The following is an 18,765-nucleotide window of genomic DNA, read 5'->3' on the forward strand; positions in this document are numbered from 1 at the left end:
GCCACACTTAGGCCATCTCTTGTCTACACCAGCAGCCTAGTCCACCCTCAGAAGGACGGACCCTAGGAAAGGGACTCACACAGGCTCTGGAAACAAGCTCAGAGCCATGTGGGCAAGAAATTCTGAGATCCTAGGTACTTAAGTGTGGTCTACCATGGAAGGGTTCAGGCTCTAAGTGGGCATGTCCCATGGGCTCCACAGACTCTCTGCCCCACAGAAGATGGCCAAAGCAAGGCCCACTGAAGCACAGGGCCAGGGAAGAATTCCTCTTGCCAGGAACAATATTTCCTTAGACCCATGCAACATTTTATTTCTTAGCCTGGACAGCAGTAACATGGGCACTGACTTGCTAATTGTTTGTTAAAATGTACATATAAGTTTCATGTACTTCTTGCCACAAATAATGGGATAGACATCATGTACATGCTGATCTGATACACAATATCACAAAGAGACCCCTGCCAAAATCCATAACCTGAATCTAATCATGAGATGATCAGATCCAAATCTAGGGACTTTCTGCAAAACAACAGACCTAACTTCTTCAAAATGTGTCTGTCGTAAAAGGTAAAGAAAGACTGCAAAACTATTCTTTACTGAAAGAAACTAAATACATGTGAAACTGAATGGACTGTATGATCCTGAATCGGATTCTGGATCAGAAAGGAAAATGCTATAAAGGATACTACTGGGACAACTGATTACATTTAAATATGGACAACTGACATTATATCAACATTAAATTCTCTGATTTCAGTAATTGTACTAGAGTTATGTAAGAAAATTCTTAGGAGATATATGGTGAAGTAGTTAGGGGTAGAGGGTCACTATGTCTGCAACTTATTCTCAGATGGCTCAGCAAAAATAATATGTATACACATACAGCGTGTTAAAGCAAATATGACAAATGGTAACAACTGATGAATCCAAGGAAAGGGCATACGCACTTGACCATTCTTATAACTTTCATTTTTTTTTAATATTTTCATAATAAGTTCTCAAAATACAATAAAGGGTTAAACAAGAAAGACGTTGTCTATGGGAAGAGGAACTAGGTGACTGGGTAAGAGAATTATGATAAAGACTTTGCATTTTGCCTATTTTTCCATCATATTGGTACATTTCGCATTTTGTTCATATTCGAAAAAAATTTCATCTTAACTTCAGGGGTGGGGGAAGAAATCCTAGAACATTGCAAGAGGAAATATTAGCAACTGCAGAAATAAGAAAAGGTTTGTCCCTAAATCTGTCAAATCATAGCCATCATCAAATGGTCACTCTGTAAAGTCAGCCTACCGAGAAGCTGCTGCCGGGGCATACCTAATAGCAGATGCAGAATAACAGGCATAACTCGACATGCATATTAACATTCTACTTCTGGAATGACCACAAATTTGTAACATGTTTCACAGCCTTCATTCCATAATCCAGAAAGTGAAGCACACAGTTATCTCACTTTTGATATTAAGAGAAATTCATGCATTTTAATATTAGTGACCTTCTGCAAAGCCCTGCAGGTGACATGAAGAGTCGTGCCCAACATGGTCACTGCCCTCAACTTAGCAGAGTAAAGAAGACTTGAACCAAAAATCTTGGTTATCCTACACAGTAGCTATGTGATCTTGGGAAGTTATTTGACCAGAGATTCCATTTTCTCGTAGGTATAATGAAGATGCCACCCAGCTACCTTTAGAGGGCTATTGTAAGGATGGACTATGTACGTCAAGCACATAGGACAACAGAACAACAGAGACTGAACGAAAGGTAGCTATGTTGGGAGTGTTACAGTCTAACATAATGAAATTGAAAATCTTGCATAGCCAATTAAGAGCATAACTATCACTGGAATCATGATTATTCCAAGTTTCTAATCCAAGTAAATTCACTCCCCTTAAAACACCAAGTAATATAACACAATTGTCTGTGTGTGTGGACCAAGAGATGCTCCCTGACATACCTCTGGCAAATGCATCACTCTCTCACTCACCAAGAAAAAGAGCACTAGGTTAGAGGGTTATTTTTTTCTCATTAACCAAGAAAGATTTTAGGTTGAGAAATAATATACTCAGCCTTTGCAAGATACTCTTACTTTATCAAGACCCTGTTTGTCCAGGAATACATGTCCAAATTATTCCAAAAACTAAAGCCAGAGAAGGTACTTCCTTCAGCTAATTTCCAACCATCTTTTATCGGCAGACATAAAACTTATACTACATTAAATCCATTTCAAACATCTCCTTCCAGGGGCGCCTGGGTGGCTCAGTCGGTTAAGCGGCCGACTTCGGCTCAGGTCACGATCTCGCGGTCCGTGAGTTCGAGCCCCGCGTCGGGCTCTGTGCTGACAGCTCAGAGCCTGGAGCCTGTTTCAGATTCTGTGTCTCCCTCTCTCTGACACTCCCCTGTTCATGCTCTGTCTCTATCTCAAAAATAAATAAACGTTAAAAAAAAATTAAAAAAAAAAAAAACATCTCCTTCCAGTTTAGTGGCCGCGATTGCCCTTTATATTATTTTGTAACCTAATTCTTAGCCTTCCTCATTAGCAAGGTGACAATAGTTCATATTAAACAGCTGACTTCCAGGCATCTGTGAAAGATACAAACCGAAACCCGATGGTTACAATGAAAAGAGCCATGTTTCAAGCCTCTTATAGCAGTGACTCTAAATTGTTCACTGTGCTTATTCTCCATTCCTTGGGATGATGCGGGCACATATAAAAGGAAAAACAATTAAACATAAAGATAAACCACTGTTTGAAATATCTGCATACCCCACATGCACAGCTATCTCACACAATAAACATATCATAATGGAATGTGCAAATACCTGAAAGAGTGCCACCTGTCCTAGGATAGGCCACTTCAACATACACTTCAAACGTGGTCTCTGGGTTCTGCCTACAAAAGAAACAGATCGTGATTACTGACAAGGATTGAGGCAGCGTGATATAGAACATGTGGGCTATGGTATAAAACAGACCTTCATCAAAATCATTAGCTCCACAACTTAATAGCTTTGGCCAAGGTCCTCAGCTTCTCTGAGCCATGCCCTTCCTCATTTATAAAATGAAAATACCTAACCAGAAGAATTATTGTGAAACTTAAAACACACAAAAACTGTCTAGGTTCAATGCCAGGCAAATAACAGGCTAGCCATTATTATGATTCCATAGGTGTCATATTTTGAATTTACACAGCTGTATCTCCAAAGCCACAGGAAGAATTCTGAGGAAACTCAAACCCAGGCAACACTAGTACAAAGTAGCTTTCCCACATATTCCAGGATACAATACATATGATGAAGTCAGCTTGCTTATTTTCACTTAAAGACTGAAACAAGAGAAACAGTACCCTACACCACTAGGCTATTACGAAGACAAGATGCTAATCTAAATAAAAGATACCATTCCTGGGGCACCTGTGTGGCTCAGTTGGTTAAGCGTCTGACTTCGGCTCAGGTCATGATCTCACAGTTTGTGAGTTTGAGCCCCGTGTCGGGCTCTGTGCTGACAGCTCGGAGCCTGGAGCCTGCTTCGGATTCTGTATCTCCCCCTCTCTCTACCCCTCCCCTGCTCATGCTCTCTCTCAAAAATAAACAAACACTAGAAAAAAAAAATTTTCTTAACGTAACATTCCCACAAAGGGGGCTTCACCAGTATCGGCAATGGCAAGCATATGAGTGTTCATTATTATATCCTTTTACCTCTTTATGTCATAAATATTTCATAATAAGTTTGAAAAAGATCACAGCACTAACAGGATATTAACAGTTGTTAATTCTGAGTGACAAGAACATTGGGTTATATTGTCTTTGAATTTTCTCTTTGATTCTGAAACTATAGTAAAAAGGTATTTCCAGATTGGGACACTTGGGTTGCTCAGTTAAGTGTCCACTCTTGATTTTGGCTCAGGTCGTGTTCTCTCACAGTTCGAGAGATAAAGCCTCCGAGCTGCTTGGGATTCTCTTTCCCTGCCCCTCCCCCACCCCCTCCCTCTGTCAAAATAAACATTTAAGGGGCGCCTGGGTGGCTCAGTAGGTGGAACATCCGACTTAAGCTCAGGTTATGATCTCCAGGTCCGTGAGGTCTGAGTCAGAGTCCCACATCAGGCTCTGTGCTGACAGCAGAGCCTGGAACCTGTTCTCACTCGCTCTCTGTCTCAAAAATAAACATTTAAAAAAATGGTTAAATGAAATTCAGATTGACTAAATTCCAGATTGACTGAAAATCGTTCAGAAGAAAATGTTATACTTTTAATTTTTAATGTTTATTTACTTTTGAGAGACAGAGCGTGCGTGGGGGAGGGGCAGAGAGAGAGGGAGACACAGAATCCCAAGCAGGTTCCAGGCTCCGAGCTGTCGGCACAGAGCCCGACGTGGGGCTCGAACTCACAAACCGTGAGATCATGACCTGAGCCGAAGCCGGACACTTAACCAACTGAGCCACCCAGGCGCCCCAAAAATGTTATACTTTTAAATGTCTGTAACTGAATTGTATTCTAAACCTGACAAGGCTCAGAGAAGAAACTGAGTCACCTTGTCAGTTTTAAGGGTTAATTTCAATCAAATAAATACTTTGAATTTGCTCAGTATACTCCACGTTTCAAAATAACTCTCATTCATCTCATTTCAACCTCATTATAATCCTATGAGGGCAGGCGGATCAGTTATTATTCTTCTCAACATACAGGTGAGGAACCTGAGGCAAAAAGATTCTATGTGACCTGCCAGGGGTCAGAATTCACCCTCCTGGTGCACAAATTCTGTGCTCCACTGATTCTAAGATGAACTTTTTTCCCCACATTTGCACACCTCTTACAATCTATTGCATCTTACAATGCTAAATGGCAGCATTTTTTTTTTCTTTCTTAGTAATACATATAACAGTGCATTTTACAAATAATGGCATCTTAGATTCAATAAAATATGTTAATACTCCCTCTTCTTAGAAGTAAGAGAACTCTGTTTTATCGATCAAGGGTCTATTTAGTTGTCTTGTGAAGATCATCACTCCTTCACTAAAGAGAAACTTTAAGATTTTGCTTTAAATAAGTACCTACAGTGAAAAGAGTTGGCTGCTCTAATGTTCAAGGTATTTAAATACACATTGTCAAACATAATTTTAAAAGCAGATAGTAAAGCAGACTATTTTATTTGAAAAGCTGAATAAAACAAAGTAAACTGAAGTTTTAAAAGAGCCTGAAGGGGCGCCTGGGTGGTTCAGTCAGTTAAGCTTCCCACTTTGGTTCAGGTCATGATCTTGTGGTCAAGGAGTTCGAGCCCTGTGTCAGACTCTCTGCTGACAGCTCAGAGCCTGGAGCCTGCTTCAGATTCTGTGTCTCCCTCTCTCTCTGCCCCTCCCCTGCTCATGCTCTCTTTCTCTCTCTCAAAAATAAACAAACATTAAAAAAAAATTTTTTTTAAAGAGTCTTAAAATTTTTTGTGCTTTTTTCCCTGCAGGAGGGTACAAAAAGCTCTACCAGGTCAGCATCCTACAGCCACCAAATATTGTGGAAAATGTCATATGGAAACATGCCTCTGATTCAAAGAATCTCAAAGTGGAGTGTTTGATGAAAGAAAAGGAATGTTCTTAGGTCATCTAAAGAACATCAGAAAGATTCCTTCTAAGACCTAAACAAATCTTTCTTAAGCCTATTTTGCAACTGGTTTTATTTCATCTCAAAATTTCATTTGGAAAATTAAAATAACAAATAATGTGCATAGAAAGGTGTTACATACCAAAGTTTTAAACACTGGAGCTCTGATACACTAACCTGTGCCACTAGCTTGAAGCATTTTGTACAGACCTACTAAGTGAAGACTGTCCTAACGTTGTCTATACTGTCTCTGCTGCTTCTCCTCCCTTTCTCTAATCCACTTCAACCAGGCTTCTGAACCCACCACAACACTGCAACAACTTGTCACGATTACCAATGACCTCCACATTGCTAAAATGTGCTAAAATGACCAATTCTCAGGGTTTGTCTTAATCTCTCAGCAGCATTTGACGCAGGTGATCGATTTTTCCCTACTTGAAACACTTTCTTCTCTTGCCTTCCAAGATATCACTCTCTCTATTGGTTCTCTTCCTACATTACTGGCTGCTCCGTTACTAATCCCCTTGCATTAGGGTAATGCAAGAGAGGGTAAGCTCTCCTACCCTCGAATTTAGTCCTGGACCTCTCCTGGTCTCCACTCATTACTTAAGATGATCTCATTCAGCCTCATGGCTTTAATTACCATGCAAATACTGACAAGCCCCAAAATCATGTCTCCAACCTTCCCCGACTCCAGACTCCCTTATTCAACTGCCTACTCAACATCCCCATTTGGATAGACATTAGAAGCATTTCTAATTTAACAAATGGTGCTTTTCTTCCTTAAATCCGCATCACCTGAAATCCACCAATTATTCAGACCAAAAAAAACTTGCTATCATCTTTGACTCCTCTGTTCAATATACCACAATCATTTACATGTCATAATCAGCCAATACCGTTGGTTTGATCTTCAAAATATATCCAGAATCTGAATGCTTCTCAGCATCCCAACCCTACTATCCTTGCCATGTCACCATCATCTCACCTCGATGACTATAATACTCTCCTGATCTTGCTTCCTCTCTTGCCCTCCTTCAGTCAGATTTCACCTCAGTGGCCAGTAATCCATTTATTGTAAAGGTCAGTTTATGTTAGGCCTGTGCTCAAAACCTCCCCAAAGTGTTCCATATCACACAAAGTCAAAGTCAAGTCTTAGTTCTGGCGATGGATGATGGGGATGGTTGCACAAGATGCACATATTTCAAACTACTGAACTGTACACTACAGAAATGGTTAAGATGGTCTATTTTATATGTATTTTATCCTAATTAAAAACAAAACAAAACAAAACAAACCTACAACCCAGCAATTGCACTACTAGGCATTTCTCCACGGGATACAGGTGTGCTGTTTCAAAGATACACATGCACCCCCATGTTTATAGCAGCACTATCGTCAATAGCCAAAGTATGGAAAGAGCCCAAATGTCCATCGATGGATGAATGGATAAAGAAGATGTGGCACATATATACGATGGAGTATTACTCAGCAATCAAAAAGAATGAAATCGTGCCATTTGCAACTACGTGGATGGAACTGGAGGGTATTATACTAAGCGAAATTAGAGAAAGACAAAAATCATATGACTTCACTCATACGAGGATTTTAAGAGACAAAACAGATGAACATAAGGAAAGGGAAACAAAAATAATATAAAAACAGGGAGGGGGACAAAACAGAAGAGACTCATAAATATGGAGAACTGAGGGTTATGGGAGGGGGGATGGGCTAAATGGGTAAGGGGTACTAAGGAATCTACCCCTGAAATCATCTAGCATATGTTGCACTATATGCTAACTAATTCGGATGTAAATTTAAAAAAATAAAAAATAAAACAAGTTAAAATTAAAAAAAAAAAATCAAACAAAACTGGGGCACCTGGTGACTCAGTCTTTTGAGTGTCCAATTCCTGATTCCAGCTCAGGTCATGATCCCAAGGGTCCTGGGATCAAGCTATGTGTTGCATTGCACATGGAGTCTGCTTAAGATTCTCTCCCCCTCCTCCTTCCCCACTTACGTGCACATGTGTGCACACACACACTCACTCTAATAGAAAAAAACTAAAAAAAACTGAGGAGGGGGAAAAAGGTCCTTACAAGGGTCTACATGATCTGGCCTGTATCTCTCCAACTTCATTTCATACATTTCCCCTGTGCTCACTGCACTCCAGCCACACTGGCCTTCTTCCAGCTCCTCAAACACACCGAACTCATTCCTATCTATAGTCTTCGCATCGATCTTCATACGGGTGACCCTTCCTGCCATTCAAAACTCAGCTTCTACTTGACCTCCTCAGAAAGGCCTTCCCCAACACATTCTCTACCATCTAATTTTAATTTTCCACAGCATACCTGTCACAATCTAGATCATTGTCAGTTTCCCTCCTTTGAATGTAAACTGCAGGAGAGCAAGGATTTCATTGATCATACCCACTAGTGTTTCCCAGGTACCTAAACAGTGCCTGGCACATTAATCAGAATCAAACACTAAGTAGAAGGAATAAAGGAAGTACAGACCAGCCTTCCTGGGGTCTGAAAGATTTCAATAAATGACAGAAGTGATTATACACTTCCATGATTGTCAAAATGTGAAAAGAGAGATTTCCAGCCCCCTCCAGAGTTTGGGGGCTGGGGGGGGGGGGGGCGGGAAGCAGGGTAGGACCCAAGCATAAGCATTTCTAACGAGTACCCAAGTATTTGTTTACTAACAGGTAACAGCGACGCTGCTGGACTAGTGATCTCACTCTAAGAATGAACCATTGATCTAGTTAAATGGAACTCTTCTTCCAAATAATTTAGTACACACAACATAAAATAATCCTAAGGTCTACCTCAAGAATCCATCATTTCCACAGCGCTTTTGCAATAAAATAATTTCAAAGAAAAGCAGCATTTGTAGAAGCACTGAAGCTTACTCCTCTTCTCTTGCTACCCATGGTTACTGCCTCATTCTAATGAGTAATAATAAAACTACCTAAGTTTTTCACTCAGTTCAAATAGCTGCCAGAGTTCTTATTACATGGAGCCAAAGATTATGACAGTTTCTTTAAAAAAAAAAAAAAAAAAAAAAAAGGCAAAAAGCTGACTAAAAACACTAAGAACAAATTGGACTATAATTATAAGTTATAGTCATGCTTATCCATGATCACTTACATGTTGCCTTATGGAAGAAGTGGTGACTAATGTTGTGACAAGTTATATAACATACCAACAAATATACATAAGTTATTTTAAGGGCCAGTGAAGCCAATGCAGATGGAAGCATTTTCTATTTCTCTGCAAATCAAAAAAAAAAACAAAAAAAAACAAAAAAAAAAAAACAAATTTAAAAGTGTCTCTTCTAAATGCAAATGGCCAAGAGACTCTTAATATTTTCATTAAGCCTATAAACAACTAAGCCTATAACACTTTCCAGAGAGTCTCTAGGACTACCTTGAGACTGCTTATTTCCTCCATTACTCTTCAAGATGCTCAATATTTTTAACTACTTGGCTAAAGGAACCGAAAATCCTATTTCTGTCCTATTAACACTCACTGCTAATTCAGTACACGTAATGATGCTGAGAATACCATATTCGGAGCCAATTTTCCAATATGGACCCAAGTTTTCCCAGAACACTTCATGATCTAGCTTAACATATTACCATGGAAATGTCCTGGTTCTGCCATGATATCCCACTACTAATTGCCTTACATTCGTATACCTCAATGATCTGGAACCCTGCCCACCTGCCAACCAGTATTTTTGCCACCCACCCTGATCTCCTGCAGTCTTGTACCCGAACATCCAGCTGGACAGAACTACTTGCAGCCGTCTGAACAAACCATGCTCTGGTTCTCTAATAACATCGTTACTGCACACTTCCACTAGTGACTGTTTCTATGTGCCAGGCGTGATGCTAAGCACTTTGCGTGCATTATCTCAGTTAACCTTCAACCACCCTGTACGTGTTGTTGTCCCATTTAAAGAGGAGGTACCGACACTCAGAGGATAAACTAACCACAGTCAAAGCAAGGGAGCAGCTGAATCAACACGGAGCAGCCAAAGGATGATCGAACCACTTTACCATTCGACATTATTCAGGTGCTCTTCTGGGAGGAATAGTCTTTCCAGTCTTTTGCCCTTGACAAATGCACTCATCAAGCCTCGGCTCAGCACTTCCTCTTTTCTGGGAAGCCTTCCTCAATGCCCCATACCCATAACCCAGTCTGGGTAGAGCCCCTCCTCTACCTTCCCAGGGCTCCCTGTGCTTCCCCCACTCTTGCTGTTCTTACCACATTCCACTCTGATGCAATTACAATTGCCCGAGGGGCTTTTTTTCAAAGATTATTTTGAGAGAGCGCGTGCGTGTGCCCATGCACACAAGCAGGTAAGGGGCAGAATCCCAAGCAGGCTCCACGCCATCAACACAGAGCCCAACATGGGACTCAAACTCAAAAACCGTGAGATCATGACCTGGGCCAAGATCAAGAGTTGTATGCTTCCAGGAGCCCCACACGAGGAGCTTTTAGAAGTCCTAATGCCCAGGCCACACCCCAGAACAATTAAATCAGAATCTCCAGGCATCAGTATTTGTCTAAAGCTCCCCCAACTTATTCTAATGGGCAACCAGTGGAGAACCACCCATGTACCTCTAATCAAATATCCATCTTCCCCACTAGACTGGCAGCTCCATGAGGGCACCGACTGTCTTCTCATAACCCCAGTCTGACACCTGGCATAGTAAGTGTTTGACAAATGAGTCTTCCTCCAACACCTGACATGTGGTTTCCAACTCCCAATAATTGTTTCTCTCTCTGACAAGAGGTAACTTACTGAACACACTGCTTACACACGACTGTTAGTCTTTAGAGATATTTTTCTTTGGAATCAATAAGTCAATAAGTCACACCTGCTGACAACAGCCTTGGCTCTTAAATACAGAAAAATGACACACCAACAGCTAAAATGTGTTTGAAAGAAGGGAGGTCTGTTCAGTTCTTGCTTCTGGGAGAATGAAGCCTGAAAGTAAGCCAAGAGAGCATTTCTATTCAATACCACTCTTCTGAACACAATTCTCAGTGATTCACTGGAAGGGCCATGCTCAGTGCTCAGGGCCATGTTCTCAAAATGATTAAGTACACTCAGCTTGAAGTCATGAAACAGACAAAGGCTTTGACAATATTCAGGCAGCAGGAAAGCTTAATGGGTTTTTTTGTTGTTGTTGTTTTAGAGCATCATGCTATTGATCACTCTGCTGGATCATCAGCTTTCAATTAGGATCTACTTTTCTTCAATTACAACGTATTATGAGATTAGGAGAAAAATATAACACTAACTCCTCACAAAATGAATCTTCCCCGCATATGGTAACCATGCTATAATGCTAGGCCCTCATCCTTTTAAGTGTTACTTTGAGCTACAAACTGCAACACAGTGTTAGGACCCCTCGCCCATTTCACAGCATCAAATCTTCACACACTAGATAGCTACTATCTATCAAGCAAAATAGCAACCTAGTCTAATGATCTGACTTTACCACACTGTTTCTTTAGTTACAGACTTATATGCTGAGGCGGCTAAGGTATGTTTCAAAATTCATACCAGTTGAACTGTCTTCAAGTTGACAACATAGTCAAGAGAAACTATACGCTTCGGAACATGCTAGCAAACATCACCTACTGAACATTGATTCCTTTAAGCCAGACAAACAAGCAAAAGAGTAGTGTTAATATTTCCAACAAGTCTCCATTTGTTTCAGTGAACTCTGAAATTAAAGCCGTTTTCCAGGCCGAAAATGCTGTATCAAAGGGTGCTTTCTAACCCATAACAAGTTAACACCTCCATAGAAGAATGCAGTCATTGTTGAGACTTGTTAGAAAATGATTAACTTAGTTGTGTAATTATACAAACAAGTCGTTTCAAGATTTTACACTTAACTTTTCATTTCTAATAATGCTCTCAGGATCAGATTAATAAAGATACACAGATCCTGCTGTGCGAGGACTTTCAAAGTTTCACTTTTCCATATATGCCTATGGAAAGATTCTCATGCCACTATGAGCAAAGCAAATGGAAGAAATTTAGCTGGATTTCAAGAAAAACAGTGCCTGCACACCCCTCAGCCATGTACAATACTCCATACAGTTTTAAGAAATTCTCTGCCGTGCTGAGCTGCAGTGTGAAATAGAGTCTTCAACCATATTTATAACATGTGCAAAGATCATATCTATTTCACAACTGATAAACTTTTGTTCTTAAAAAATACTTAAAAGCCTCCCTTTCCCTAACGTTTCCTCTGCTCTTTCTGAACAGTTTAGTGCTAAAGTTATTACATAGGCAAAGCAAGGTAGATGTCCACGTGGACAATGGCCCAGTGTGGGGTGTCAGAACCTGAACACGGCGAGGAAAATGTCCCTCAAAGACCCTGACAAGGCATGTCAGAACATGAGCACGGTAGGAGGACATCCATCCTCAGGGATGACCTCGCAATACAATGCAAAACCCAAGTGGATAAGGAAGACATTCACTCAGGGGGAGCCAGAACTTGAGCGGAGGGAGAAGTGTGTTCACACACAGGGGCAGCCGGGCCAAGGATATTGAAACATAAGCGGAGTGAGGAGTGTGCTGCACAGAGGTACATGGGTGTCAGAACCCAAGAGGGTGAGGGGCGTGTCCAAGCACAAGGGCACCCTAGAGTGGGGTGTGGAAGCCTGGGTAGGTATAAAGAGGTTGGCCATGTGGGGCTGGGTCAGGCTTGCTCAGCATGATGGAGCATCAGAGTCCAAGCAAGGTACCCACAGGGCAGCAGGGACGGCAGTGGCATTTCAAACCACCAGAGTAGGTGCTGTGATCCCAGGAAAGCAAGGTGAAAGAGGAGAGCATCCACATGGGGTAGGGGTGAAGGGGCAATGTGCCTAATTGGAGCCCAAGACCAGTAAGGAGGGCCTGTTTTCTTACAAGCGAAGTTAACAAGAAACCAGAATTCTGTAGAGTTAGGTTTGAATTGGAAGTATTACTGTGAACACAAAGTTTTCAATAAATATATCCATAAGGAAATAAAATGTAAATGTAATCTTTTTTTTTAATAAGGGAAGTTTCTTTTAATGTTTATTTTTGAGAGAGACAGAACGAGAGCAGGGGAGAGGCAGAGAGAGAGAAAGAGACACAGAATCTGAAGCAGGCTCCAGGCTGTCCGCACGGAGCCCAATGCGGGGCTCAACTCACGAACAGTGAGATCATCACCTGAGCTGAAGTAGGATGTTTAACCAACTGAGCCACCCAAGAGCCCCTGTAATGTGACTTTTGAACATACACATATTTCCTGGCTCAGTCTGGAAGCAGCAACACCCAATAGCAATGAATATACCTAGTACCCAGACATTAAGTTCTAAATACAATTCTTCTCTAAAAGGAACCAGAACTCCTTGGGGAAATAGCCGATTCCAGGGCTGGGGCAGAGAAAGTACAAGATAAGTTTGGAACATCTTATTGTGTCAGAAAGCAAAGAAGTGCTCAAAGAATGATAGGAACTGTCAAAAAGACAAGCTTGAAAAGGTTCCCGCTGGCCAGATCTGGGGTCATTTGAGCATCAAGTTCAATAATGACATTAACAGATTACTAACCCATCAAATAAAATAGGAAAATGAGTCCACATTGACATAAGTAAGTGAATAGGTTGAAAACTGAATGAGAAACAAAACACTTACATAGTTTCAAAGTACCTTCCCACAAAATACTAATTGCAAGAGGGAAAACAGTACCTTTTCAGTGTAGAAGTTCAGCAAAACCTACCTTAATTAACTCGTTAAAGTGATCAACTTAAGTAATGAGACAACCTGTTAGAAAGCAATGGGAAAACTAGCATCGTTTCCATGATATTCCTGCCAAAGATGCTTGACCAGCATCTAATCTTAAGAAACCTCAGACAATCAAATTCAAATTGAGGGATCTTCTAAAAAATATTTGGCCTGTAATCTTTAAAAGTATCAAAGTCATGAAAATCAAGAAAAGACTAAGAGTTCTTCCAGACTGATGGAAACCAAAGAGACACGACAACTAAATGCAATGTGTGATTCTGACCTGGATTTTTTTTTTTTTTTTTTTTTTGCTATAATAAAAAAAAATGTTATTGGAATTACTGAAATGTGGATGGGGTCTAAGGATTAGAGTAGTAATGCATTGATGTTAATTTCCTGATTTTGAGGTTTAGATTGTGGTTTCATAGGAGAATGTCCTTGTTTGTAGGAAAAGCCCACTGAATTTTTCAGGGGGCATCAGATCACCTCACTTAAAACTGTTTTGATTTGGGTTTTTTATTTTTTTTTAAGTTCTTCATATTGTATTATCAACTTTCTGTTAAGATTTTGGTTGTTTAAAACCAAATAAAAAAGTTAAAAAACCAAGCCAAGGCAGAAAAACTCACGATTCATAGTGCATTGGATAGAAAAGGGTATTACCTTAGGAATGGGGAACAATTGGCCGTAGGTTGATTATTGCTTCAGTCCCACCTAGCAAATCTTAAAGGCAAGACCCAGAAGGATCAAACTCTTTCAAACTCAACTAATGTAACATATGAAAAAATGTTTTTCAAGATATCAGGCAGCAAAGCACAGCAATCCCTTGAGAGATGCAAAACAAATGAGAAGACCCTTCAATTGCCTCCAATCACTGCCTTAAGTCCAAGATTATTCAGAAAAATACAAAAATACCCCACACCCGACAAAATTAAATACACAATGGCTGGCAGTCAATAAAAAATTACCAGACATGCATAGAATCAGGAAAATATGACCCATAACAAGGAGAAAAATCAATTGAAGACATCCTAGAACTGACACAGATGTTAGAATCAGAAGACAGGACATTCAAACCACTGTTCTAACTGTATTCCAAGTGTTCACAAAATTAAGAGACACAGGAGATTCAAAAAAGACCCAACTGAATTTCTAGAGATAAAAACTACAATGAAAAATCCACTGAATGAGATTAACTGCAGAGTAAACACTGCAGAGGAAAAGATTAGTGAACTTGAAGATCTTTAGAATATACCCAAGATGAAACACACAAGGGGAATGGGGAACAAACTAACAAACCCAAAGCATCACTGACCTATGGAACAACATCACACAGCCTAATATATCAGTAATTGGAATCCCCAAAGGTGGAGAAGAGGCAGAAAACCTATTTTAAGTAAATAATGACCAAGAACTTTCTAAATTTGATGAAAACTATAAAAGCACAAATCCGAAAAGCTCAACAAACCTCAAGCACAAGAAACAGGAAGAAATCTAAGGCACATCATAATCAAATTGTTCAAAATCAGTAATAAAGAGAAAATCTTAAAAGTAGAACAAAAAACACAGGTTACATTCACAAGAACAAAGATCAGAATGACAGATTTCTTGTCAGAAGCAAGGCAAATGAGTGAACAGTAGAACAACATCTTTTAAGTACAGAAAGAAAGAAACTGACAACCTCAAATTCTATTCCCAGAGAATATTTCAAAAGTGAAGGCAAAATAAAGATTTTTCAGACATCACAAATGCTGAAAGAATTCAGCAGCAGCAGACCCACACTACAAGAAATGTTAGAAGTCCTTCAAGCAGAAACAAATGATGCCAGATGGAAATGTGGATCTATACCAAGAAATAAAGAGCATCAGAAATGGTACTAAAGGGGCGCCTGGGTGGCGCAGTCGGTTAAGTGTACGACTTCAGCCAGGTCACGATCTCGTGGTCCGTGAGTTCGAGCCCCGCGTCAGGCTCTGGGCTGATGGCTCAGAGCCTGGAGCCTGTTTCCGATTCTGTGTCTCCCTCTCTCTCTGCCCCTCCCCCGTTCATGCTCTGTCTCTCTCTGTCCCAAAAAATAAATAAAAAACATTGGAAAAAAAATTAAAAAAAAAAAAAAGAAGAAATGGTACTACAAGAACTATATAAAAAAAGTCAAATGATCATCTCAATAGATGCAGATGGTTTCACTGGAGAACTCTACCCAACATTTAAAGAATACCAATTCTACCTTTCGCCTCGTTGCACCCAAGAGAGCAAGACGTCACCAGCAGCTCTCCTGGAGCCATCCGAGGAGATCTGGCGAGGGTTCTCATCCTTGCCGCATCTACTCAAATTGGCACAGTCTGATCCGGAAATAGGGCCTCACTGGGTGCTGCCAGTGTTTCCGTCAGTACACAAAGGATATAAGGTTCGTTAAGTTGGGTTAAATGAACTTCCTTGAACGGGTCTTCCAAGATGCCTCCCTTACTACAGATACCCCAGATACCTTAACTGCAGACACCCAAGATACCTACCTTAATAACTCACTGTACATAGAGATACTTCAATGTAAAAACAAACAAACAATTCTTTACAGTATCTTCCAGAAGACAGAAGAGGAATCATTTCAACTCATTTTATGAGGCCAGTATTATTCTAATACCAAAACCAGACAAAGACACTACCAAAAATATAACTTCCACACATACACACAATAGGTCAATATCCTTCCCAAATACAGACAAAAAAACTCCTTACCAAAATAGTAGCAAATAGCAAATAGAATTCAACAAGATACACCATGACCAAGTGGAGTTTATTCCAACGATGTAAGGCTGGCTCAGTATCGATAAATCATTCAATACAGTCTATCCCATCTTAATAGCCTAAAGAAGAAAAATCACAATTCTATCAATCAATCCACAAAAAGCATTTCATAAAATTTAATACACATTCATGATAAAAAATTCAGAAAACTAGGGATAGAGGAGATCTTCCTCAACCTAATAAAGAACCTCTATGAAAAACCTACAGTTAACCTTATACTTAATGGTAAAATACTGAATACCTTCCTTCCAGGATTGGAAACAAGCCAAGGATGTCCACCAACACCACTTCACCATTGTCCTAGACAGTCCAGCCAGGGAAATAAGGCAAGAAAAATTAAAGGCATATGGACTGAAAAGGTCATGTTGTCACGCAGACAACAGGACCATCTATGCAGAAAGGAATTTGGAACTGAAATTAAGATAATTTCATTCTCTCTCTTCCATCTACAACTCTTCCATTTCCATCTTATCTCCTTCTCTTTGAACTCCTTCTCTGATAGTGTTCAAAGCCCAAACCATAGATCTGGATAGCGAAGGATAGGAGACTTTCAAAAGCACAAACCAGTGGGGCACCTGGCTGGCTCAGTCAGAAGACCACATGACTCTTGATATTGGGGTCGTGAGTTCAAGCTCCACGTGATATGTATAGATTACTAATAATGAAAATAAACTTTTTTAAAAAGAACCATATGTGAAAAATGAAGAGGTTTGATTATATAAAAATTAAGAGTTTCTGTCCAACAACAGAAATTTTTACTTTAAATGGAAATATTCTGTCCATTTATGGGGGGGGGGGGGGGGATGGGGCAGAAAGAGACAGACCTGGGGAAAAATATCCAGCATCATTCAATTTTAACAGCAACTCATGGAAAACCAAAGTTCTATGGGAATATAGCTTGAAAACTGCTATAAATTCATCCATCACTAAGAAGCAAAATATAGGACTATTCAATTAGAAAAAATACATGGACAAGGATTGAGAATAAGTTGAGTCAGATTCTCTCTCCTAAGAATCCAGAATGAAACCTCAGAGCTGATGTCAGTTATACAACTGTTCTAGAACTTCGGTCAGTGAACTGTTTGAAGAAAATCACCTGAGGAAACTTTTTGAAAATATAGATTGCCAGGTGTTCCAGAGGTTCTGGTTCAGAGGATCTACAGTGGCCCTCCCCCCTCCCAAAAAATTTTTAAGTTCCCCAGGTGATTCTGGTGCATAGCCAGCCAGGTTTAGGACCCACTTAAATAACAGTGCTTAAAAATGAAAGACTAAGAAAGACAGAAAATCCAACACAAGAGTCTGTATGGTCCCTGAGAGACTAGAAAAGCCTAAACACTGTCAGAATGTTTTGAGAGCCTAATTGCAGAACCTTAGTTCCCGAGTGAATGTTCAGGAGCATGCAGGCTCTGTGTGACCAGTCATGGACACCCATTCAAGGGTCTGCCATTTCCTTAATATAAAGACTATTAACAGAGAGGAAAACAACTGTAATTTTCCTTATGATTTTCAGCTATGGTGGGTCTGCTTACTCACCCAGGTAAATAATAATACCCACTTTTAATTTAGAACATCTTTATTTTTCATAGTTTACCTACATCCTAGATTTATGGATAGACGGTTATTAATCACAGCTATTAAAACTTAACAATATAGGAAAGGCATCTTGGAATACCTAATCAGCCCAAGTCCCAATCCTTAGGTACTTTCCGAGAGCTCTAAGATCAATCAGGAGAACAAAAAACAACCCATGGACTCACCGAGTAAACTTTCACAGCAAAGTCAACATTAAAGCCAAGAATACATACTGCAAAACAGCAAGAGGTAGAAGCAGCAGGACTCCTAGAATGGTGAAAACTGTCTGCTTGCCCTCCTTCTGGCAATGAACTGGCTATGCCACTCTGGGCAAGAAATGAGACAACACTGGGCCAAAAGGTCTAAAACATGAGCACATGGGGACTGGCTATAGCACAGCTTTAAAGACCTCCCTCTGTAGAATCCAATTTCCCTATCTATAAACAGATCACTAAGATCTTTTCTAGTTCTGACATCTTGTAGCTCTAGCATTCTAAGTCAAAAAGATTTGCAGGGGCACCTGGGTGGCTCAGTCGGTTAAGCATCCGACTTTGGTTCATATCATGATCTCAGGTTCATGGGTTTGAGCCCTGCATGGGGCTCTTTGCCAGCAGTGTGCAGCCTACTTGGGATTCTCTCTCTCCCTTTCTGTCCCTTCCCTGCTCATGCTCTCTCCCCCTCTCTCAAAATAAATAAATTTAAAAAAAAAGATTTTGCAAAATCTTTTTTTTGTAAAATACAAAGTTATGTTTTAATTAATATGAAGGCTCATGATTTTTTATCAAAATATTTAGATTAATACAAATGCTAACTTCCCAACTTTCGTAAGTTATTTGCCCTGAATATCAATTCAACGAACAAGTGAAAGATGGTCACTTTTCTAGGGCAGTGGTTTTCAGTGTAGGGCAGACATGTCTCAGAGGCCTTAGGGGGAAGGGAAGAGACCCATCATATAGATCTACTTTTACTGCTTTTTAAAATTCTAAATTTTAAATATTTCCTCTGACACCTTTAAAAAAAAA

At 40.0% G+C, this 18,765-nt stretch overlaps 1 protein-coding gene across 4 annotated transcripts in view; it reads right to left on the bottom strand.

Moving 5' to 3' along the window:
• The window catches only part of DENND1A (DENN domain containing 1A), a 509,265-nt gene that overhangs the window by 463,228 nt on the left and 27,272 nt on the right, over nucleotides 1-18,765 (bottom strand). For 3 of the 4 annotated variants that reach the window (XM_042963734.1, XM_042963735.1, XM_042963739.1), the window contains 2 exons: nucleotides 10,486-10,595; nucleotides 2,824-2,894 (listed from right to left, as the gene is read on the bottom strand). In XM_042963734.1, the coding sequence (XP_042819668.1) occupies nucleotides 2,824-2,894; nucleotides 10,486-10,595 (181 nt within the window). The remainder of the gene's footprint in view (nucleotides 1-2,823; nucleotides 2,895-10,485; nucleotides 10,596-18,765) is intronic. The other variant, XM_042963736.1, reaches the window with a different exon arrangement.

The sequence above is a fragment of the Panthera tigris genome, chromosome D4 (genome assembly GCF_018350195.1).
Source record: "Panthera tigris isolate Pti1 chromosome D4, P.tigris_Pti1_mat1.1, whole genome shotgun sequence".
In the NCBI taxonomy this organism is placed as follows: domain Eukaryota; kingdom Metazoa; phylum Chordata; class Mammalia; order Carnivora; family Felidae; genus Panthera; species Panthera tigris.